Source organism: Rhyacophila brunnea, unplaced genomic scaffold (genome assembly GCF_057557595.1).
Source record: "Rhyacophila brunnea isolate RB1 unplaced genomic scaffold, BYU_Rbru_1.0 scaffold_22, whole genome shotgun sequence".
NCBI lineage: Eukaryota > Metazoa > Arthropoda > Insecta > Trichoptera > Rhyacophilidae > Rhyacophila > Rhyacophila brunnea.
The window spans coordinates 36,965,896-36,990,015 of record NW_028232882.1 but is presented as its reverse complement, the minus strand read 5'-3'; the positions used below and the strand labels follow the sequence as shown (position 1 = coordinate 36,990,015).

Here is a 24,120-nt window from a genome sequence, read left to right as displayed (position 1 = left end):
TGACTCACACAATTCATCGCATTACAATAATCGCTAAACACATTTGCTCAAACATTAGCCATGGCAATCATGACATTAAAATACTTATAAATAAATTATATTATCCTAAAACAAATAATATCGCACTCGTAGAAAATTCACTGTATCACTAAAAATTATTACACTTATTGAGCTGGAAATTAGAAACTTAGAGGAGACCACGTTTTGGGTTTTTATAGGTATGTTCCACATACATGTTGACATTTTTTATCTGCATTAACTCGTACAGCGCTGACGACATGGCTGCCGTGTCAGCATTAGATATAGGTAATTAGCATGTTATTTAACTCATTGAATGCGGACTAGTTAATTAATATTTAATTACCACATTTAAATAACATGCTAATTATATCTAATGGCCAGGGGCGGCTCTTCCTTACGGGGGACGGACGGACCCTGGTCCCCTCATCATTCTGTAGTCAATATTCAATTGAATATTCATGTTATACGTACCTACCACAATACATTGATTTTGTATAAATTAATTAAGTATAATATATTTTATTGGTACCGTTTGCCCATCCTTGATTCTTGTTTCTTGGCCCAACCCTAATGCTCTATGTGAGTTTTGGCTCTACCTACATAGTACATAACAACGATACTTCTGGGGTCCAAATTAGGTGGCCCCTTTAAAATCAAAGCAATGTTTATATTATGAGATGTTATATGCGATTGCCAATTATGATTCTCAAAATTCATAATGAAGATACGTACGTCTGTAGGCCGCTTTGCATGTGTGCGATCATCATGCGATGCACGTTTTACCTACATGTACCGATGCTAGACCGGGGATTGGGTAGCAAATACCTGGTCCTGCATAAGTGTGAATAGGTAAAAGTGGGCGTATTATTATTATAATATTATGAACTTATCTTGTCGGTCGGCTGTAAATTCATGTCCCATGACCCGCCGGTTTAGTTTGTTACTTAGTTTGCCAGTAAGTGATCAAATAATAATGTTATCTATCTCCTTAAGTTTTAAATTATATTTGTTAATACATACTATAATAATTTATAATATCTTGAATGATAATAACAAAAGGAATGTGCTATTTCAGTTAATTAAAACAATATTAGTTTGTATTACCTAAATATTAATTGTAAAGTACTAGTTGTGGATAGTTGAATTTCACGTTAGTAAAATAATTTTGATAAATAATAATAGATATTATGATGAATGAGGTGGTTTATTTATTGAAATATAAGTTCAATACATTGGCATTTGAAGACAAACTAGAAGTAAAACGATTAGGACCTCACCAACCTAGTGATTTAGTTATTGTGTATAAACTAATCAAAACAAAAAAAACCGTTTAACTCCGAATGGTTTACCAAAAAAACATGGTTGACGGCGAATGTATCCTTGAAAAGACTATTTTGTTTTCCTTGTAGCAATAATATTCTTTCGAACACAGGAGGCATAATATGAAGATGAAGTAATAGCTACAAATGATATGTTTTCTACGCTTTGATTAATATTGATTAGGTAGGTACTTATTGAAGTTTACTAATTGGCTCAAATCCTTAGTCCTGAGTTAAATGTGGTAATTAAATATTAATTAACTGGTTTGCAGTGAATGAGTTAAAACATTTTGCTGACATTATACATGCAGCAACATAAAATAATTTGTAATTCATTTTTTTTTATTCAGCGAATAATTCACAAAATTTAAACCAGGTCGTACATTGAAAATTGTCTCGAAAAAACAAATAATGTAACTTAGTGTACATAGCGTCGGTATGATATTGTTAATAAAAAAAAATCTGCTGTCGCATTGGCCCATGTGCAGAAGCTGTTTTTCATTGTCATTTCGTCATTGTCTCGGCATGGTCTCCGTTGTGACGATTTTTAATGTGCGACCGCGCTAAGACTGCAACAGTAATTATTGTATATATACATAATTTGGTAATAACCCAGAAACTTCTTGTGAATTATTCGTTGAATAAAAAATAATAGTTCACGAATTTATTAGAAATTTGGAGATGTCTAGAGGTTAGCTAGGAATCAAGGTAAATACCGATTATTGGTACCTTATCAATTCAAACCACAAAAGCCAGTTGCCAATATCAACATAATTTGAGAAGTACTTCTACTCTTAGTTATTTTTTGTCATAATTGGGTAGAGTGCAGGTAGCTAAATTGGTAAAGCACGTTGTCCAGAATCCGACGGATGTGGTTAATGTTCTGAGGTTAATTTTAAATGCTATGATCATAGTATTGATTCTATACAATTAAAAACATCTTGTTATGACACTTTATCAATAAGGATTATTTGTAAGCAGTTCAAGTATCTTGAGTTTGAATGATTTTTGATCATTTCTAACTGTGGTCAGTGTATGGGCATTGGGAACAGAATTCAAACCACTGTGAATATAGGCCAATGGTGAAGAGTCAATACTGTGCGACACAAGTAACTTGAATTGGTTTAATATTCTATCCGTAAGTATCACCCACGGTGGTCGCGCGGCTTGAGCGTTGGACTATCACGCCGTGGGTCTCAGGTTCGAATCCTGGGTCTGGCAAGTACACATATTGTTTTTCAATTTGTGTGTGAGTCAGGGTATGGACCTAATAGGTTGAGCAAGTGGCTGACATCCATTTCTCGTAAAAAACAAAATCTGTTAATACAAACCTCTACTCTGTGGAGGCCCAAATGATCCTATTAGGATCGGACATGGTCGGAAAAAAAAAAAAAAAAAAAGTAATGAAATTACAATCTGTAAAACAGTGACTCCTTTAAATACGATGAAATAACTGGGTATATAATCTTATGAACTTAGGTATGTACCTACTTTACAAAAATAATATTTAAAATGACTTGAGCAAAGAAATTACACACAATCAACTTATTCTGAAATGGAACTAATTGCCATGCATTTCTTGGCGTTACTAAACACTACAGGGATATTATGTGTGACCCATTGGTCACTGTATAAGCCTGATTTATTATCCTTTCATTATTTGTAATCATTTACCATACGTCTATCAGGCAGTCTTCGATATGCTAAGGACAAAAAGAATACTGTGCAGTCACTAAATGTTATTAAATTCACAACACTGGCTACAACAAACCTAATGTGCATCCGCAAAGTGAAAATAAAATGTTTGAGTATATTCATCTCCCCATTCCATCATTCCGTATCGTTCGCACCTCATCAGGTTATTCAACAAAGCGATTAATACTCAACTGGGACCCTGATCTTTATTCATACAAGCATTATTCCATCACAATTGGATAGTTTTTCTTTTCCACAAAATGTTCTTAAACTTTCTGGAATAATTTCTTGAAATTTTTCCAAATTACCAAGTGACTGTAATAACGCAATTAAGTGGCCTAAATACGCATGACACGGTTTCTTGGTGGCAAAATAATATCCAAACTGATCCATAGACACTGTCATTTTCCTGGGCAAAGCGAACACATTCATGTGTTCAAACGGTTCATATAATCTATGGCTCTTGTCTTCGTGGAATCTTTTTATCTTTGGTTTTTTAATGCCGTCCGACATTGGGCCAAAGATTCCTTTGAAAGTCTCCAAAGACTCGGAAGAATCGGAGGTGCTGTCTGAATAGCTGGAAGACTCGTCTTCTGACGTTGAAAACGGCCTGTCAATCGAAGGATTATTGAAAGGAAAATTTATGCTTCTTCCTAATGGTTGATGTAATTTACGACCTACCGCGTCATTCATATTTAAAATTACTTCTTTGGATGCCGCATGAACTTCCACTAGTTCTTTGAATGGATCGTGAATTTCTTTCGGTCGGTACTCTAAATATTCATCTAAAATATGTGAAGGTATTTTACCTTCCGTTGAAAGTAAATCTACTACGTAGGGTTTTGTCTCTTCTGACGTAGGATAAAGAGACCTCTTGACTCTCTTTTTATTTTCATCTTTTGATAACCGTGTCGGTTCTTTGGGCTCACTCTTGGGTTTTGGTTCTACCACTACATTCTTTTTGGTTCCTTTTTTGAGATGTGTATCAATTTCTTGAGCAGGTTTCAGTGACAGCTTAGGCGGGTCTTGATATTCAATATTTTGCTTCGGTTCCATTGCCACTTTCTTTCTGCTCTCTTTTTTGACAGGTTTATCAATATCTTGGGCAACAAAATCAACAGATTTGGCAGATTTCAATGACATTTTAGTCGGCTCTGGAAGTTGAATTTTTGGTTGTTGTTCCACAACTATTTTTATTTTGTTTCCTTTGTTGACATTTTTATCAATTTTAAGACCAACAAAATCATCAGATTTGACAGGTTTAACTGACAATTTAGTCGGCTTTTGAAATTCAATTTTTGGTTTCGATTCCGTCACTACTTTCTTTTTGCTTCCTTTTTTAACAAATCTGTCGATTTCTTTAGCGACGAAATCGTCAGATTCGGCGGGTCTGAGTGACAGGATAGTCGGCTCTTGAGATTCTATAGACTTTGGTAAATGATCAGAGTAACTGACGTCAGAATACGATGACGATTCTGAATAGTAACTCGAAGAACTGTCTCCGCTGCCCGATCCAGAATAATCTTTATACCCCTCTGTGGGCGTTATAATATTATTTTGTTTTTTGGCGTTACCAGTTTTACCAATGTTTCTTCGATCAGTAATAGGCCGTGGAATTTGTTCGGTATTATTTCTATCGTGGTCCACGACTAATGGTGATTCCGGACTGGAATACATACCAGTTTCAATAGTCAATCCGCCTAAATTAATAACTTCATTTAGGTCATCCAACAATTGATGAGGTAAAATATGCTTGTCTAATGTTTCAAATGCATTGCCGGTGTAATTTATCTGTAGCTCTTTAACGAGCTTTCGCAACTGACTATTGGCACTTCTATCATCATTATAAGTTTCACTTTGATCAAGAAACATTTGCCAAGGCATCGTTATACCGCCGTACTCCCAGAGCGTCAAAACTCTAAAAACAATCGGAAGTGCGTGAGGAGTAATCGTCGTCCACGTTGCGCTTAACGGACTGTGCTGAAAGTAATTACTGAACGTGGACCGTATGACCTTTACGCTTTGTTCATTTATTCCGTTGACTGTAATCAGCGGAAGAGGCGTTACGGTGTTTCCTGATTCGGCAGACGATGTATCGAAGAATTTGTATTTGTCTAGCCCGCTTTGGGACCGCTCCCAGTTTTTAAACCGGGAATTTCTTTTGAATAAATGCTCGGATGTATCATTTAGAAGAACATAAATGTTAATAGCATGGCTTGGATGATTTTTAAGGGTTTCCTTGAGAGCGTTTTTGTATTTGTACGGATTAAACGATTCACCTTCATTAATTATGACGTGAAGATGTATGTTCGTTTTCTCCAGCAGTTTGGATGGATTATGGATATGGTGTAAAATGCACTGTTTCTGCAATCCTTGGGCTGTCGTCGGATGCGCGTCGAGTCTTCGGGATGCTCCGATCAACATCAGGATGCAGGCGACTATCAGCATGCAGGAGCCCATGGCAAATAACCAACATATAGTCAGGTGTTCTGAAAATCAAAAAGAAATAAGATGTTATATATGCCCATAAACAAACTTTTGTTAATTCTTCTTTTATATGTTTCAAGCTACAAACCCATCATCAGAATATTTAGTTCAAACAATCAGTCCTACCATGTACACATCTAATATTATAGAATCATTGATGGACCTGACGTGATTGATTGAATTCACTAACTTGGTATTCATGTTGATAATGCAAACTCTTGCTGATATAATCCAGCATTTTCTAAAATGTCAATATTAACACCCAGCGAGCAGTGGCGTAAGTTTATTACTGATGATTATTTAACATTTACCTTGAAAATAATGTTTAATTGCGAGCAGGAGACATAATATCCAAGTAATAGCATGGATTAATTATTGAAGTTATACTTCTTTTGAGGGGAGGGTGAAATTGAGAGCAGCGCGTGCACACCGTTACTACAGTATGAAAATAGCTGCGAATCCGTCAGCTGTATACAAATGCAAGTTTCATAGTGGAATTGATCCGATGATTGAACGAATTTATTATTGTCAGCCATTTGCAATTCCTTACGTAAACAAACAATAATTAAACGTCAGAATGACAGTTGTTACTTTAAAAATAAAAACAACGGGAAATAACAAGATAATTAAGAGTTAGTCGAAGAATCTAGGTTATCTAAAGTTTTGCTTTGTTACGTCAAAGAAGTATAACTTCTAACGCGCGTACATACGTACACGCACCGTTTTTTTTATGCGTGTTAGTTTTAAATCACTACGATGATCTATAATAAAACTATAGATGTCGCTAATTCAACAAAGTGTTTCTGTTTGATTATATGAAATTATCCAGCAGTAATTGTACTTAAATTTTGTATGTAAATTTATGACACCACCTAGGGGATAATTATTAAAGCTGTCAATGTACATCCCTGGCAAGTGAGACATCAAAATAACTCAGAATTAATAAAAAATATAATTCCAGCGGTGTTGTCAAATTATCTAGATCAGGAAAAGACAAAACTATATTTTCTATTCAAATGAATATTTTTGACAATTTCATTTCGGCACGTACTTACTCGCCGCATACTTCTGGCCAGTACGTCCTCGTCACCACTAATACGCATAACTTATTAAATCTTTTTATACCTTTTCCAAAAAAATATTTAATCAGCCATTTGAAGTAATATTAATAACATTATAATGTAATGTAAAGCATATGCTTATACTCCAGTGGCTTGCACCTCGAGGAGTCAGCAGGTGCACACCAGTGGCGAAGAGTGGAGATGGGCTTTGAAGATCAGACATAAATGTGTACACTAAATTTAATTTTGTCAGTCATACTTATTTGTTTTCATGTTGGTTAGTTTTTAAAATTCAATTTAGCCCTGTCGAACCAAACATAATAGATAGAAAATATTCTTCTGTCTATAAAATCTCTATAAGTACCTATACTTTTAGATATTCCGTATACATTTGGGAATTCTTGTGTTTTGCATCCTGTATTTCTCCGCCAAATGCAGCGCCCGAAGTGGACCGGAACATACCGAAGCGCAGCTCCTGTTCGTGAAATTCCCGAGATTATCGCTGTCTCGCGGAAAAAATGAAATACCTATTGCATTCCGGTTCATGAATTATTAAAAAGTGATATAATTATTTACCTTTAATATATTTTTTAAATTTTATACGAAAGCGGAAACATCGTAAAAATAATATTTATGGCGTGACGTAAATCTCGATTTTAACTACAATATTAAGCCCTAATCTTACATGCCAAACAACTATTATTCCACTTGACCGTCTGGGCTTGGTAGGTATAATAATATTATAACAAATATCTAATACAATTATTTTTATTTAAGTAGTAGGTACATAAAATTATTACTTAATATTTTCGGAAAATTATCGAGCGCTCCGATTTGTAAAATTGTCAATTTCTAGCGCTGGGAAATGTTGAACGGCACCGAGCTTATAAAGCCTGCCAGCGAAGCCACCATGTCCAGTCAAAAATTGATTGATGTAATGGTCCGGAGTCAAAGCGGTTATCTTCATTTGCCATTTAATATTTGAAAAAAAAAACATAATATATGACGTGTGCTATGTCTGGCTTTGGTGGAGGCATCCCATTTCTTCTGACAGACCTTCAACGCTGCATCCAGTGTCATTGTGCAAAGTCAAAAGCTATGTAAAACATAAATCTCAATACACAGATGATAATTTTCCTGGCGCCCTTTTGGCAATAAAATTGTTTACCCCTACTGACCAGAAATCTTAAGCATGCCACTGGTTTATATAAATTAATATAACATGAAACCACTGCTAGATTTTTAGGAGGTCATTCATTATTTAAACAGCGGTTCAAGATAATTCAAGTGACATAATTGTCTACTTATTTTTAAAAAAAAAACATGTTATGATTTTATAAATATCACCAATTTACTGAAATTTAGAAGAAAGGGAAATTAAATAATTTGGACTACTTGTATACTATCTATCCATACTATATTATAGTCTATCTCTATAGAATAATGTTTGAATAACATAATATGTACCTATGGAATAAATACAAATTCATCTGAGAGAAATTTCAATAAGGGATCATCACACGATGTTGAGTATTATTTGTTTACCCTATTTTAGTAGTACAGTAGAACCTCGATATAACGGACTAATGCGGGTGAGGGGTGTCCATTAAACACAATCACTGCTGACCTTTTAATTAACTTTTAATTGCCACATTTAAATAACACGTTAATTATATCTAATGGCCAACTGCTCCTAACGCGCCAGTCGCGGTGTTAGCACTTAATATTCGATATCGACGCAATTGCTTTCGGTAATTCTGCTTTGAAAAAAGAATCAAGTAGCGTTCTTTGCAGTGACGTTCCGTGGGGGTAGGCAGATTGATCGCCGCTTGGGGGCGGAAGTTACTCGAAGTGCGGCAAATCGAGGAAAATCATTTGGAATATATAGAAATAGCTACCTAAACGAAAATATCTTTCAACGACACGTGCAGATTTTCGAATAATTATTCTGATATTCTGTTAGTAATTTATCCATACAACACATTTCTTAGATATTGGATTGATGAAAGGATGATAAAAAATAATGTATAAACTAATGAGGCGGCATTTTGGCGCTGCCTAGGGGCGGCATTTTATCTAGGGACGTCACTGGTGCTCTTTGCACTTTTGAAGTCTGCTGATTTTTTATTATCAACTACCTAAAATTATTCTACTCCCACGATGGCCGCGCGGCTTAAGCATCGGACTTTAGCGTCGTGGGTCCCAGGTTCGAATCCTGGGTCTGAGAAGTACACATATTGTTGTTCAATTTGTGTATCAGTCAGAGTATGGACCTAATTCTAACAGGTTGAGCAAGTGGCTGACATCCATTTGTCGTAAAAACGAAATCTGTTAATTCGACTTATACGCTGTGGAGGCCCATATGATCTTATTAGGATCGAACATGGTCGAAAAAAAAATACGAAAATGCGTGTAATATAAGTTTTTTGTAATTATTAATAACCATGTCCTTGCTTTTTCGTACAAGGTGGCGTTAGTAATTTTGAACAATTACAAACACCCAGGTTTTAAGAAAATCACATAAATATATTGTTTCCTCACCGGGATCGTACCCAGAGACCCCGGATCGAAGACCAACACCTTACGCACTGTAACACAAGAGCCGCTCGTGTAATATAAGTAGTTGAATTTCGTTAGCTCTGCTGATGAATAGTCAATAAATGTTATTAAATGATCATGAACAGAACATTGTTTACAAGCGGTGATACTTGAATTTAAACATGCATACAGGCCTCGAAATGGACCGGAACGCACCGGAGCGCCGTTCCGGTTCGTGAAATCTGTAAAGTTATCGCTCCGTCTCGTGGACAAAATAATTTGACCGTCTTAGCTAGATATGCCATATAACAAAAAATCTAGCACACTTATGTTTATAAAATACACATAACATTTGATAACCATGTTAATTTTTGAGCGCTCCGGTTCGTAATCTTTTCCATTTCGAGCGCTGCATGCATAACGTTAACAGGATGTTTTTAACAATTTTCATATTTGACCGGATATGTTTTCCGTTATGTTTGAAGTCCGTTATATCGAGGTTCTACTATACTAGCAAAATATCGTATTCTCAAAAAAATAATGAGTCACAAATTTAATCATCACATTAACGTATTAGATTTTTTTGGGTTGTCATAAAGTGTTCTTCCTCCTTCTTTCCTCAACTGCAGAGGTCATTCTCAAGAGACCATCTCGTGTTTTTATTTTCCGACATGGATGGAAAACATTCTTCATCTGCTTACGGATATTCTTAGTCTGGATAATGCTTATGGAGTGGTTTTCAAACATATTTTACTACTACCGATTCTGTTTTGTCGTAAAACTATGTTAGGCACAAGTAAGTTGTGTGTAAGTTCTTTCAATGGCAATCGAAATGTTTTGAAACCAATGGACTTGCTATGGTAAGAACCAAGGCTGACTATAGTCAGGCTGGGGCACCGAATAGCGGGTTACAGTGGTGTTGCTATTAATAATTACTAATCAATTATTGATTATCGTCGAATGCAATACGGCAGCGATTTCCAAGCTGGGAGGCGCGGAGGGTTGCAAAGGGAGGCGCGAAAAGTTTAATACAATTAATGTAGCCACAGGTTTGCAGTTTGCAAATGCATAGTTTATAAAACGGCCGCTAGTTATAACTACTAGTTATTGACTACATAAAAAACAGTCCTATTAAAGGTTGTTTGCAAACCTGTCTGAAAATATGGAGACTAATTTTATAATACCTCACTTCAATACTATTGTGAAGCGCGTTGGCTATCTCGTGAAAAATGAAATAAAAGGGTCAAATCATTATGTTGAAATTTGAGGCAAATTTGTTTAGGAACGATAATTTTGTTGTTAAATTTGTCTATTTGGTTGAAATTTTAAAAAATGAGTGAATGAATTAATGCAAGGACCACTAATGCATTCACTGATTTAAAAAGACAAAGTGAAGGCATTCATAAAAAAATTGGAGCTTTGGAAAAAATAAGTTCGCCATGTTTCCACTTTTAAATGATTTCTGCGCCAGATATATTGAAGCAAACAAAAATCTATTTACTGAGTTCTTGGTTAGTTTGCTAATGCACTTTTCACATTATATCATTAATAGTAAAAAAGGCGCTGCTTTATTTCAGGCCTATTAAATATTTTAAATATGTGATATACTTCAACGATAACTCTCGTGTATTTAGGAAACACTACATTAGAGCACCACACTGCCCTTAACCACAGCGATAGGTAGGTGGGCCCGCCAAAGATCCTGGCCTGGGAGCCCGCTTCAGGATGTGGGGCCCATGATAGAATCCATTTGTCAATGAATGATGATGAATTTGGATTGACTATTATTGAAATTGGTTGTGCTAATAAACAAGCACATTCATCGCATGAAAAACAAATTATTTTAAAAATGAATAGAATATAAGTAATAAAACCTTGTTTATTTTTATATATTTTTTTTCATTTTTGTATTAGTACATTGTTGACTATTTAAAAATGTGTGTATTATTTAATGAAATAACGGAGGGGAGGCGCCAAGATTAGATTTTTTTAAGGGGAGGCGTAGTAACATAAAGTTTTGAAACCACTGCAATGCGGTAACCTATTTGCAGTAGATAACGATTTTCGATTGAATACTTCGTTAAAATTAATTAGGTATTACCATTTTACAACAATCCATTGCAACCATATATTTAAAAAAAAAAAAAAAAAAAAAAAAACTAACCAGGCCATTTGTTTATTATGGATGCAGCTCCCAAGGCCATACTTTTGGCTCGTCCTCTTATTCTTCCAGCCTTCCACTTCTGTCTGATGGTCAGCGGCTTTCCCCACTTGGCGTCGGCGTACGCCTCCTCATCGGAACCCTTTTGGCCGCATGCTGAGTCGAGCATCGACACCAGGAGTGGCCTGTCTTCTCCTCGAGGAATTACCATCTTCAATAAGTATTGTCTTTTCACTTGAGTTTTAATACACTTTACACTTAATTTGTGTATGCATCACATTTGATTAATAGTTTATCTGACAATAATAACATTAGTAAAAACAATTCGTAACTTAGGGTAGTGGGATACTAATCACTAACCACAAATAAAAAGAAAAATAAAAATATCGTGTGAGAAGGACAGTTTATCCCGATGTCTTAGCCGTTAGCGGCATTAACGGCTCACATGCCCAACGTAGGTCAAAATGGAGATTTTATGGTATTTTCAAAGCATTAGCCTGGACATTCCGTAAACGTTGTAGATAATCTATTTATATAATTTTGAAGCCTTATTATCATTTATATTTATTTAAAACATTTGATGACTGCATACAGTATTTTATTACATAAAATAGTATTCTTTTAAACCTCTTGATCATGTTTTAGAATATAGTCATATTTCAGTACATTTATGTGCAGTGATGCTAAGATTTTTTAGGTTTATTAATTTTTAAACGCATTTATAAAACCATTAGTAAAATTGTTCTTAACATTATATAGTGAAATATTTACGATAAAAAATTAAATTTATAATCTCTGTGATCCCAAATTTGACAAGAATTAGGCATTTTATTATTCAAAAAATGGGCACGATTAACACATTTTAAGATAATTCTAAAGATACTGATTATAAGCTATGTCTTTGACCATTCAAATGTGATAAGACATCCTCCGAATAGGTAATGATTGTTTTATAATAATTATTGACCTAAGAATAAGGTAGTATTTTTTTTAAATACTCCATTTCTATTGGCATTTCCCAGTGATTACGCTACAACATACGACCGTAGCCATAAATTGACAAACAATAACTGAAGTAGGGAGTAAGATCATGTTAACGCGCGTGTTTTAACATGTACCTACCTAACCGAAAAAAACGATTTTTTTCCCATGAAATTTTTCTCATTTTGACCTACGTGGCGCATGTGGGCCTTTAAGGGGAATCAAGTTTTCAATTATGTACACTGGGTTGATATCATAAGAACTTTAGTTTTGTGCGCAGATACCTGCCTTCTTGGGTCTAGATTAACTTACTTCGAGCAGGGCTCGAAATGGCCGGAGCGCACCGGAACGAAACTCCGGTTCATAAAATACTCGAAATTACCGCTCCTTCTCGCGGAAAAATATATTTTTACCATATTATGAGGTAAGCCATAATATAACAAAAAATCTAACACAATTATTTTATATATACCTAATATCCATCAAATTGTCTATTTCGAGCCGCTGACTTTAAAAGTCAATAAGTGTCATCTATTTAGATTATAAAAATTAAAACGATTTATATGGCGTTGGGGCAATAGTGCATAGTTGAGTAACTCTACTTCAATGTTGAATAAACAATAAAATATACATACCTACATCTAACATCTGTTTTCAATATTCTGTAAATGAGGTATTGTTTTTTAATTGGTTAATTTTTACTAGATACCTATTCTGAGAAAAAATCTTTATATTTTTCTATGTTTTTTATTATTGTTCGATGTTTGTAAGGGTACTTGTCTGGCGAAAACATAAAAATTAGATTAGTTGCTTTATGTACAAAATACTAGGTGATATGAAAACTGCACTTCACTTGTTTTTAATTATGACTGCCTACTAGTAAACAGGTTACATCTTACACAATATATCTCTTCAATGTAGCCTATGCAACAACTCCAAAACGTCGAATTGGTAGAGACCTAATGAAGTACACGCGGTGATAAAAATAATAATCTTTTCTATGGATATTCACTGTTATTTCAAAATGAATCACTATTCATTGTGTACGTATGGTATTTCTAAATTTGTCACTTAAAATTGATCAAATTTTAGGTGTTTACGTTATTGGGAAAATAGCGAATTAAAAAAACACGTTCAGAATAGAGTTACCACATACTTTTAGGAATTTTCACCATGTTTCGAAAATCTAAAAACTCTTATTTGTATCATATTTCAACTCTATCTAATACTATTGTAATACTGTAATAGTATGTAGGTACGTCTGGGCTGTTTACGTAGATACAGCATGACTGCAGTAAAAATTTAATTATTGTCTATCACTGTTCACGATTGTAATTTGCTGACTGTCCATGTTTTATTATTACAATATAATATACCTGTCTTTGACTTACGATAAAAATATGCTTACTCGACATAAAAACTAGGCCACTAAGGAATATACCTACACCAAACATTGAAATTTAGTTGTCATTTCTTAGTATCTAATTAATACCTATAACACGAAATATAAAGAAATCTGATGAACAAAATATGTCATATTAGCGGATTATTTATGTACAATTACTAAGTAATATTATTACGGAATCCCATGAAGGCGGAGCGACATAACATTCGTTTTTTTTTCATTTGACTTAAAATAACCAAAAAATGAAAAACGTGATAGACACTTTAAAATAATGGTTTCAGTTAGGGATTGCAATACCGAATGAATATTTCAATACTAGTATTTCTTATTAAATACCGGTATAATACCGGTATTCACCAAACCATATTATAGACAAAAGGTAGTTAGTACCTATCAATAAATATAGCTGTTGAAATCTAGTTGAAACACTGTTTTATATCAACGTAAAGTACATACTTAGTTTAGTGCACAGATATTGTATGTCCAGTTTTTATCGAAATTGAGTTAACATACACACAATGTGCGTTTGCATAATATCTTTATGCTGTAAAAATATTGTACGTCCAAATAGGATATTTTAGAAGATACTGTCTCATTCAAATACATAATATATTATGTCCATTTCTCATGCATCTCAAATTTTAAACTTCGATTTTCTCAAAACATTAACTGGACATACAATATCTGTACACTAAACTATCGATTTATTATGTTGACTTTTATAAATTTATAGATCGTAATATTTTAGAACTGCTAGAATTTTTACAAATAATATTAGTTCAGGTACAAACAGGAAACTCTCTTTCAAATTCAACGTTTGTTTGGTCTTATATCAACGATTGATCAGTATTTATAGAATAATCTATCTATATCTATATATATAAAACAAAGTCGGTTACACCATTTATAACTCAAGAACGGCTGGACCGATTTTTATGATCTTTGATTTGTTGGATTTGTCTCCGTCCCGAATATCAGAATAACTATTAAAACATCGGATAAATCACGGAAAAAATAAATTATGAAGAAAATTCATTTTCTCATATATTTTGTATGAAACGGCTTTTGACTGATATCGATGAATTATTTGAAGGATGAAGCTCGCGCATTCGAAAATAAAAGAAAAACACAAAAATTTAAATCCGTATACAACGCCATTTCTGATAGATGACAGAAACAATAAACAAACAAACAAAAGAAAGAATGATAGTCGAAATGTCTAACTGTCAATGGTGTAGTGTGCCAAACATTTCGTGCTTCATGTCAACAGCTCAATTTGCTTGAAAACGATACGAGTTACACCATTTATAACTCAAGAACGGCTGGACCGATTTTTATGATCATTGATTTGTTGGATTTGTCTCCACCTCAAATAGCAGAATAACTATTAAAACATCGAAAAAATCACGGAAAAAATTGTGAAGAAAACTCATTTTCTCATACATTTCGTATGGAGCGGCTTTTTTGATGATATCTCGAGAATTGATTGACTGATTTCGATGATTTTTTTTGTTCGTCATTTGTTCGTCGTTTGAAGTTCGTTTTGTACGTCAAAATCGAGACGGAGCGCTTCACTTTCATTCGGTTGAACCAAGCCAAACTGCGTTCAGAGGAGTATAATATTCATTTACGCGATGCAATCAGCACCGAAGGAGATGCAGCTAATGTTGGTCGATTGACTATTACTACTGGCGATGTACATTGGCAGTCCGCGTCATATGCATGAATATGCACAATATGCAATGACATAATATTATGTTCGTCATTACGGTCGTCCAGATCTATCACCTTTACGTGCAATCCGAAATGGATAGAAATTGTTTAATCGCTGCCCCCGGACAAAAATCAAATGATCAGCACGACATCACCGCACGTGTCTTCAAACAAAAAATCCTGTCGCTGATGAACTGCATTGTTAATCATCGCGTCTTTGGGGATACTCGATGCTGGATGTATTCGATTGAATGGCAAAAACGAGGCTTACCGCATGCACACATTCTTATTTGGTTAGTTGAAAGAATTCGACCAGACCAAATAGATGACATCATATATGTGACGAGATTCCTGATCCCGAAATCGATCCAGACCTGCATGATGTTGTAATTACTAACATGATTCACGGACCGTATGGCGCCATCAACCCCCAATCACCGTGCATGGTCGACGGCAAGTGTTACAAGCGTATCCACAAAATTTGACGGCGGATACTATCACTGCGAACGATGGTTATCCACTATATCGGCGTCGATCACCCGATGATAACGGTAGAACTATCACAACGAAAGTGAAAGGAAACGATATCGTGGTCGACAGCACTTGGATTGTTCCGTATTTGCTCTTGGTCGCATTTACACAGTTCATCCGAAGAATAACGAATGCTTCTACTTGCGGTTGTTGCCGGTGAATGTTCGCGGGCCGACATCATTCGAATCACTTCAAACTGTCAATGGTGTAGTGTGCCCAATATTTCGTACTGCATGTACAATTCTATTTACTTGAAAATTTCAATTTACTCGAAAACGATTCTTATTGGGACATGACAATCGCTGAAGTAATTATTGTTTCTGCATCTCCAAGTCAGACACGCACATTATTTGCTATCATTATTTCGACATGCTTCCCATCGAATCCACCTGATAAACAAGTACAAGGATGACATGTCAGAAGACATTTTACATTGAATTCGTGTCAGTTCAGGGAATCCCGATCTCAGGCTTTGCTTTTGATCGAAGACATGTGTTACCTCATGTACGGCAGTTTGTTAGTCAAGTTAGGTATTCCATCGCCACATCGTGGAATGAACGACTCTTTCAATCTAGAATTGGAACCTGAATATGATTGAGATAATTGAACCAAGCAGTTCGAAAGAATGTACCACTGTTGAACCCCCAACAGAAGGAAGTCTACGATACGTTAATAAAGGTAATTAATGATGAAAATGGTGGCTTATTTTTCCTCGATGCGCCCGGTAGAACTGGAAAGACATTCATCATGTTCATGATTTCGCCACTGTTCGTGCGAGATCCGAAATTGATGTAGCAGTTGCTTCTTCCTGGATAGCGACCACGTTGCTAGAAGGATGCTGAACGGCTCATTCAGCGTTAAAATTACCTTTAAACCTTCAAACGACTGAAAAACCGACATGCAACATTGCGAAACACTCAGCAATGGCTAAAGGTTTGGAAGCAAGTAAAATCATCACCTGGCATGAATGCACAATGGCGCACAAACGCGTATTGGAAGCACTCAATCGAACTATGAAAGATCTGCGATCAAGATGTTTTGGAGGCGCAATGATTCTACTATCTGGCGATTTCCGCCAAACACTACCAGTCATTCCAAGATCGACCGCTGTCGATGAAATAAACGCTTGCCTCAAATCATCGACTCTGTGGCGCTAAGTGAAGAAACTTCAGCTGATGACAAACATGCGTTGTATTGCTAAACGATCCATCCGCCGAAGATTTCTCCAAGCAATTGCTGACTATCGGTAACGGCCGTGTTCCTGTCGACGAATCGAACGGATTGATTTCGTTTCCGCTGAATTTTTGCAATTTCGTCTCAACGAAGGACGACCTCATCAACAAAGTGTTCCCGAAAATCATTGTTAACCACGATCAACAAATCACAAGGCCAATCTTTGAGTGTTTGTGGCCTGAATCTAGAAAATGAATGTTTCTCTCACGGTCAATTGTACGTAGCATGATCACGTGTCGGCAAACCATCCACTTTGTTCGTTCTCGCACTTGACAACAAAACGAAAAATGTCGTATAGCACAAGTTACTTCAATGAAGGGAATCGACCCGAGTGCAACCCATCCACCAAATAGTTTAACAGAAAGTAGTGCAAAAATTCTACGCGAATCCTATCTATTCGCTTTAATAAAGCAAATGCCTTGCTGCCACGCGAATTACATTCATTTCAATGTAATTAAAATACTTTTCATTTTGATTTGATTTTTGCACATTTATTGAACTTATTTAATTTTGAGTATTCATAAAAACTGAATTAAATTCAGCTAATAAGTTAACACAAGATTTCTTGATTCAGAGGCGGTACGAAGTTCGCCGGGTCAGCTAGTTGGAAATATTTGCCACGGATGTTTTCTTTTTCGAAATACATATTATGTTCATTGCTCGTGACAATTCGATAACTATCTTTGAAGGCTTTTGTATTATTATTATTTAACTTTGTTGGTTTTAATCGATATATTTGCATGTCTTCAGCATTAATCCTATACACTAAATTCAATATAGTAGTAAGTAGTAAACAAAATAACACGTAATTCATTTTTTAAAAACATTAACGTACCTATATGCTTTCTTAATACCGAAAATACCGATATTTTGAATTTTTTAAACCGGTATCGATAAATAATTGAATACCGGTTTTGAAATACCGGTATTGCAATCCCTAATTTCAGTTATCTTTTTTCATGGTGCTTGAATAGGAAGCGTCCTAGACGCTACTCTACATCGGACCTTTAGATTCTGAGGAATGGCCTCAGTTTCGGATGCAATATGGGTGATTTTCACTAAAATAACTTAATTTGACTTTGTGTTAGAAAAATATGTGTGTATTTGAGACTTTTCATGATTTTACACAGGACAGTCGAGTTCCTTGCGGCGAGTTTTTTTACTAGTTCCGACGTGCTGGAAAAGAAATTATTATCCTCAGCTGAAAAACTTTTTTATGTTTTTTCTTTTGAATCGTAAACGTATTATTTATTAAATTTTGTTGATATAACGGCAAAATATGCAATTTGACATAACCACTAATTATTATTAATCGAAATCCAGAAAATATACCAACAATTTTATCCTTATAGCGGCCAAAACATTCTAACGATGACTACATTTCGTGTTCGTTTTGTGGTGATTTTACTTATGCGATCATCGCATTCGTAGATTCACATGATAATTTATCGCATAGCAGTTATATGCATTGTAAAGGCTTGTTTACACGGACTTAGTACTAATCATCACTATATGTAAAATAAATAAAATTTGATTCGATTTAATCAGTACTCGTTAGTTGCTACTCGCACCAGCCACTAAGCTTCCTACTTAAAACGCAGAGTAAAATTTAGACGAGTTGACAAGTAAAAGTTTATTAGTAGCACCATAGCCAGTACAAACCAAGAGATAGATACTCTTGGTCGTATTTTTATTTGTCACTAATCACTAGTAGGGCAAGCGTTTGTAAGGTTTATGCGCTGCGACAAATTGCAAGTGCGAGTGGAGTTATGGTAGGGATACGTTAATAGGATAGAGTTAATAGGATGGGTTTCTATTCACTCGCCCTTGCATCTTTTCTAATGCTTATTAGCATTCAGCCTGTTAACACGTGTCGATTTTTCAATTTCAATTTATTTATTTTATATATGTGGACATTACAAATTATGAGTTTAAGACATTCACAATATGACATTTAGAAACAAAGAAATAGTATTAAAACAGTAGTAGGTACATAAAAAATAGATATATCAGTATTAAGTTATTCTACAGTAGAAATGTGTAAATACAACAAAAAATATATATATAAAGTATATAGGTACAAGGAAGTACACCGGATGAGTTAAGCAGACCCTATTTTAAGAATTTATAAAACAACGTCCACCTATACTCATCCTCACGTAGATGGAATATATCAACATCCGAAGCGATTTGGTTGAACAGAGTTATTGCCCTCCAATTGGCATCACCAATGATATTAGTGCGAGTATTAATGATTAGTGCTAACCCGTGTAAACAAGCCCTTGCATTGAAAATTAATGCTAGGTTGACAATTTTCAACATAGACGGGTAGGTCAATGCCCTTAGTTTTTTTAGTAGTGCGTAGTATTTTATTAATTTTGCAAATAGCTGAAAATTTTGCAAAATATAATAAAGTGATGATTCGTAAATGAAGCAACACGTGATGAAGATCAATGTTGCCAACGGCCGTTTACACAAATATCCCAGATAGGGTAAGAAAACACGGTAGGTAGTTGGCAAAAGATTTTCTCAAAATTAAAAAATATCATGAAACTAGAGCATTTCAAACAGTCATACTTAAGAATATTATTTTCACGAGAACAATTATTAATAATGTATAATAATTTATTAGGGGTTGTTTTTTAGTTTATATTTAGTTACAGCTGTGATTTTAGGAAAAATATACTTTAATATTTTTACTAAATGTGTTGGTAATTTAAATTCAAAGTAATCGAGCTCTTTAAATATAATAATTGAAAAACAAGACTTTGGAGGAGTTTTGGTGTTGAGTGCTGGATATTATATTCTCAAAACTTTGCGGAAAAGCGCTTTGTTTCTTTGTTCCTTTTGCAATGGCATACTAATTGTATCTTTCAGTCAGTAATCAGTTCTCTTTTGTCAATCAAGTCAAAATTTATCTAACTGCTAGAATCCAAACGTAGACCTGCGGATTGTAATTAGGAATAAAGTTAAGTACTTACACATTTCGGAAAAATTATTATAATGAGAAGCAGTATCAAACAAGTCATTTTATGTAAAATGAGTAAAAAAATATTTTTCATTTTAATTTATTCACCTGCATAAAATAATCAAATAAAAATTTGACTTAGGTGTTTTCAAATATGATATTATTATTTTTTTCCTATAGGGCCTCGTAGCGCATAGAAAAGATTAAGTCTCCATATTTTACAAGTTCAAAATAGGGTAACAATTATTTATATTGATATCAAAGTCGTAGGCGCATAAGCCGGCGTTGCTAACTTTTCGCACTTTTTCTTGCCAGATCTATGATTTTTTAATAGGCCTACATTGCAAAATACGCATCTGGCGTATATCGTTAAATCTAGTGTTTTTCAATACAATAAACAGCTTAAAATTATCTCTAATAAAAAAGCTAAAACATGCTGGTCTTTTGTACCTAGTGTTTTTCTTACGTGTTCATAATAATTACGACTTATTTTTTTTAAATATTGGTTTCAAGATTATCAAGAAAATCTAGTATTTTCCTCTATTAACTAGCTTTTCTATAAGATATCTGTCATATTTATTTGAGTAACAGTTAGAAACACTGTCACTACTTAATGAAAATACGGCAACATCTTATTTTTGGATAATTATTTTATTATCTAGATCAGGGTTTTCCAAACTTTTTCTGCAATGGAACACTTCGCAAACCCGGAAATTTTAAGGGAACACTTAGTTTGTTTTGTAGGTTATTTATTACCGCAGCTAACCGTTCTGCCAATTTTGGCAACTGTCGTTAAACTGTCAAGACTTGTCAGCCGGTCAGTTAAAAACAATATACCCCATCTTTTTCATGCGCATGGTATGAGAAAAGATGGTCCTCCGTATGCCCCCCACATCCCGAAGTGGGCCCCCAGGCTAGAATCTTTGGCGGGCCCCCTACTTATCGCTAAGGTTAAAGGCAATGTGACGATCTACAGTTGCATATTCCAAATGGTGTTCGAGGTAAAATTAAGGGTATTTTTAGCGATTTTTTGTATTTTTAATACACCGACGTTGATATGCACAATTATGGACATGTCAAATATCGACAATAATCAAAAATTGTAAGTACCTATGGCAAAACCACATATTATTAAATGTTAATATGCTTGAAGTGAAACAACCCCGCAGGCGACATTTTTTTACTATTAGTGCATGTTTGTGATGTGTGTTTATCTCACTTGGCTGGTCGATCTCTCACGCCGGCCCCCCAGGCTAGAGGCCTGTCAGCCCCCCTCTTGTGGGAGCCATAACCTATCTAGATACTTGACGTCATAAACATCAGTGGAGATTGATCATCACTCGCTTTTCAATATGAAGTAGATTCTTTAATTATTTTAGTTTTACTTATTTTACTTCTACTTAGTCGATCTTTAAATGTGTTGCAGTGTATGAAACCTTTCCAAATGGTCGCGGAATACCTATTCAAGTTCGGCTGAACACTGGTGTTCCGCGGAATATAGTTTGGGAAACCCTGATCTAGATAATAATTTTAGACCAAGTGAAGAAAATGACTGGGGGGGGGGCACCATTCATTCTGCCTTGAGAGAAGCGGAAAACCAAGAAGGATGGAAAGTCTTGGTCGCTCAAGCGATGGCAAAATTAAAAAGTGTGCATGATCCTCAGCCATGAGTGTACGACCAAGAAGAGATATTAGGAGTTAAACTTTTAGGGGTAGGTATTATGGTATAATATGTTGTATTAAATTCACTTTTTACAGTTGCGTTAAACTATAACTGAATTATTTATAAACACTTATTACAGCAATAAATAATTTAAAACTTGTCAAACAAGATTTTTTTAATCCGGCTTAATCGGTGCAATAATCGAAACGACACTGACACCTTATATTTTTGAAATGCGGCACGCATTAAAATTGCATTATCAATACGAACCGTGTGTGTATTCATGAACCATAAATCAAGCCGCAAAGGTGGTCGGTTGTTATTTATGCGCGCAAAATAAATGTTTATTTATCGCCTTGCGTATATTGTAGCTGGGCGATGTATTCGACAAAATAATGCATTTCATTTGAAACTATGACATTCGTTAAATTTGTGGAAAACTACTATGTGAGAGGATTGGAACCATCGGCATATGATACATTAAACTGGACATATTACAGGATTTCAAGTTATACACATTTATATTTTTTATGAAAATCTATGTTTTTTTAAATAGATATAAAAAATATTAAAACTATGAATTAGTCAAAAATCTAAACGGCGAAAATTTTAAAACTTAATAAATTAAATTTTAATAATAAATATCACCATGCAATATAATATAATAATAAGATGGGACCCTGCAACGAATTCACATTGTATTACATTTTTATACAATTGTAAGTTTATTTTTGAATTAAAAAAAAAATCTTTTTAATGTTTTTAGATACATATTTATTAATTACTACAATTGAAATTGTAAATTATCAAAAAAAGATCTCAAATTGCAAGCTTCGTATTTTTCCGCTAGGTTCTCTGCTGGCATGCCTCTCCCCCTTAAATATCGTATCTTTCCTACAATTCTTTCCGAATCCTGACCTTCTCTTTTGGTCTCGCTTTTTTATGACCATCAATCAAAGTTGATATTATCTCTCCATCTTTCCGTCTTCCCGTATTACAATTTTACAAAACACCGTATCATTAATTTCTATAATGATTTACAATCACTGGTATTTTTTTATATTGACACCTGTGTTCACAGAACATTGTTATTCAGACATACAATACATAATATATATTCCAACTATATTTAATCAGATATTTTTTGAGTTTCAGTTATCTACCTAATTATTCTAGTATACTTTCTTTAAATGCATTTTACTTTGTCATACTGACCTTAAGCTACACTTACGCGATCAGTATGGCTGTCAGTACCATAAAGTGTTGGCAGTAAAACTGATAGTGTATTGTGTAATGGATGGAATGATAGAGTGATGAAATAAACTGACGGATAATATCCTCTTGAGACCCGAGATAGAACCAGTCATGAGAAAAAATATTTGTGCATTTTTTTGTTCAATAAATATTATTAAGATCACAAAAAAAAAAAAAAATTTTTTACTATATATTAACTAAAATCCACTATCTCTATCTCAGGTCGCAATAGAGTATAGTATTGGATACAGTACAAACAATGAAATGAAAGAAAAACAATGTCATATCCATATAATGATAAAATTTTATTAGAAAAATAATACAATAATCATAATAATATAATGGGGATTGGAAAATTATATTTATTTAGATTAAAAATGTAGTACATTAACGATCAAAACCCTAAAATAATACACATTAATTAGCGCACCTCAGGGAATAGGTTTAGGGACAACCTTTCTTTGCTTTAGAAGTAGCTCTGTGTTTACTCGGTGTGTTGTTGAAGCTAATGGTAAGAGTTTCTTGGATGACCTTGTATCGATGATATGATGATGGTTAAGTGACTTTCATACCAAATCATAGGTTTTGCAAGTATGATTTTACATGACTACGAAGTATTCCAATCACTGAATATTTTCTTGCCTATAAGTTTGTATGTACAATGAGCAAATATGATATGATATACATTGAGATCATAAATTTAATAATATATTAAGATAAGTATGGTTTTCTCGTTCTAATATGATTTTTCATTCACATACTACGATTAATTAGTCTATATATAGCCAAAATGCATTTGGACGATTATTTTTTTCGTTTTATAGTGGATGACAGCATTTGGCATATATACTATACTAACAGTGCTGTCAGATGAAATTAGTTTGAAATTAGATTTAAAAAACTAGATATAAATAATTGGTGAGTAGTCTTTAAAACATCCTATAATCTCACAGTTTAATAAAAACACGTTGGAACGTCATATTTTTTTTAAATATAACATACTTATACAACTGAATGAAGCAGGCCAACAATAGCCGACAACATACGAGAAATAGCGACGCGATAAAAAAAATGCTGGACATCACGGAGG

At 34.3% G+C, this 24,120-nt stretch overlaps 1 protein-coding gene across 6 annotated transcripts; it reads right to left on the bottom strand.

Annotated features, from left to right (window-relative positions):
• Positions 1 to 2,757: 2,757 nt before the first annotated feature.
• LOC147070519 (uncharacterized) lies at positions 2,758 to 21,990 on the bottom strand. Of its 6 annotated transcripts, none has more exons than XM_085949402.1 (3): positions 21,818 to 21,990; positions 11,286 to 11,578; positions 2,758 to 5,524 (listed from the first exon to the last, which is right to left on the bottom strand). In XM_085949402.1, exons 2-3 carry the CDS (start codon positions 11,491 to 11,493, stop codon positions 3,246 to 3,248), a joined length of 2,487 nt encoding a protein of 828 aa, XP_085805528.1. In that variant the 5' UTR covers positions 11,494 to 11,578; positions 21,818 to 21,990; the 3' UTR covers positions 2,758 to 3,245. The 6 variants fall into 6 exon arrangements, with proteins under 6 accessions (XP_085805528.1, XP_085805527.1, XP_085805525.1 ...); XM_085949401.1 differs by having other exon boundaries at positions 11,286 to 11,637; positions 21,863 to 21,990; XM_085949399.1 differs by having other exon boundaries at positions 21,863 to 21,990.
• Between the last annotated feature and the right edge of the window lie 2,130 nt (positions 21,991 to 24,120).

What these genes read in the sequence shown, in the direction of transcription:
- LOC147070519 (XM_085949402.1), bottom strand. Translation starts at nt 11,493, where the DNA reads ATGGTAATTCCTCGAGGAGAAGACAGGCCACTCCTGGTGTCGATGCTC. An exon ending in CATAATAAACAAATGGCCTG is followed by an intron (nt 5,525 to 11,285) that starts GTTAGTTTTTTT and finishes TTTGATTTTCAG; the next exon opens with AACACCTGACTATATGTTGG.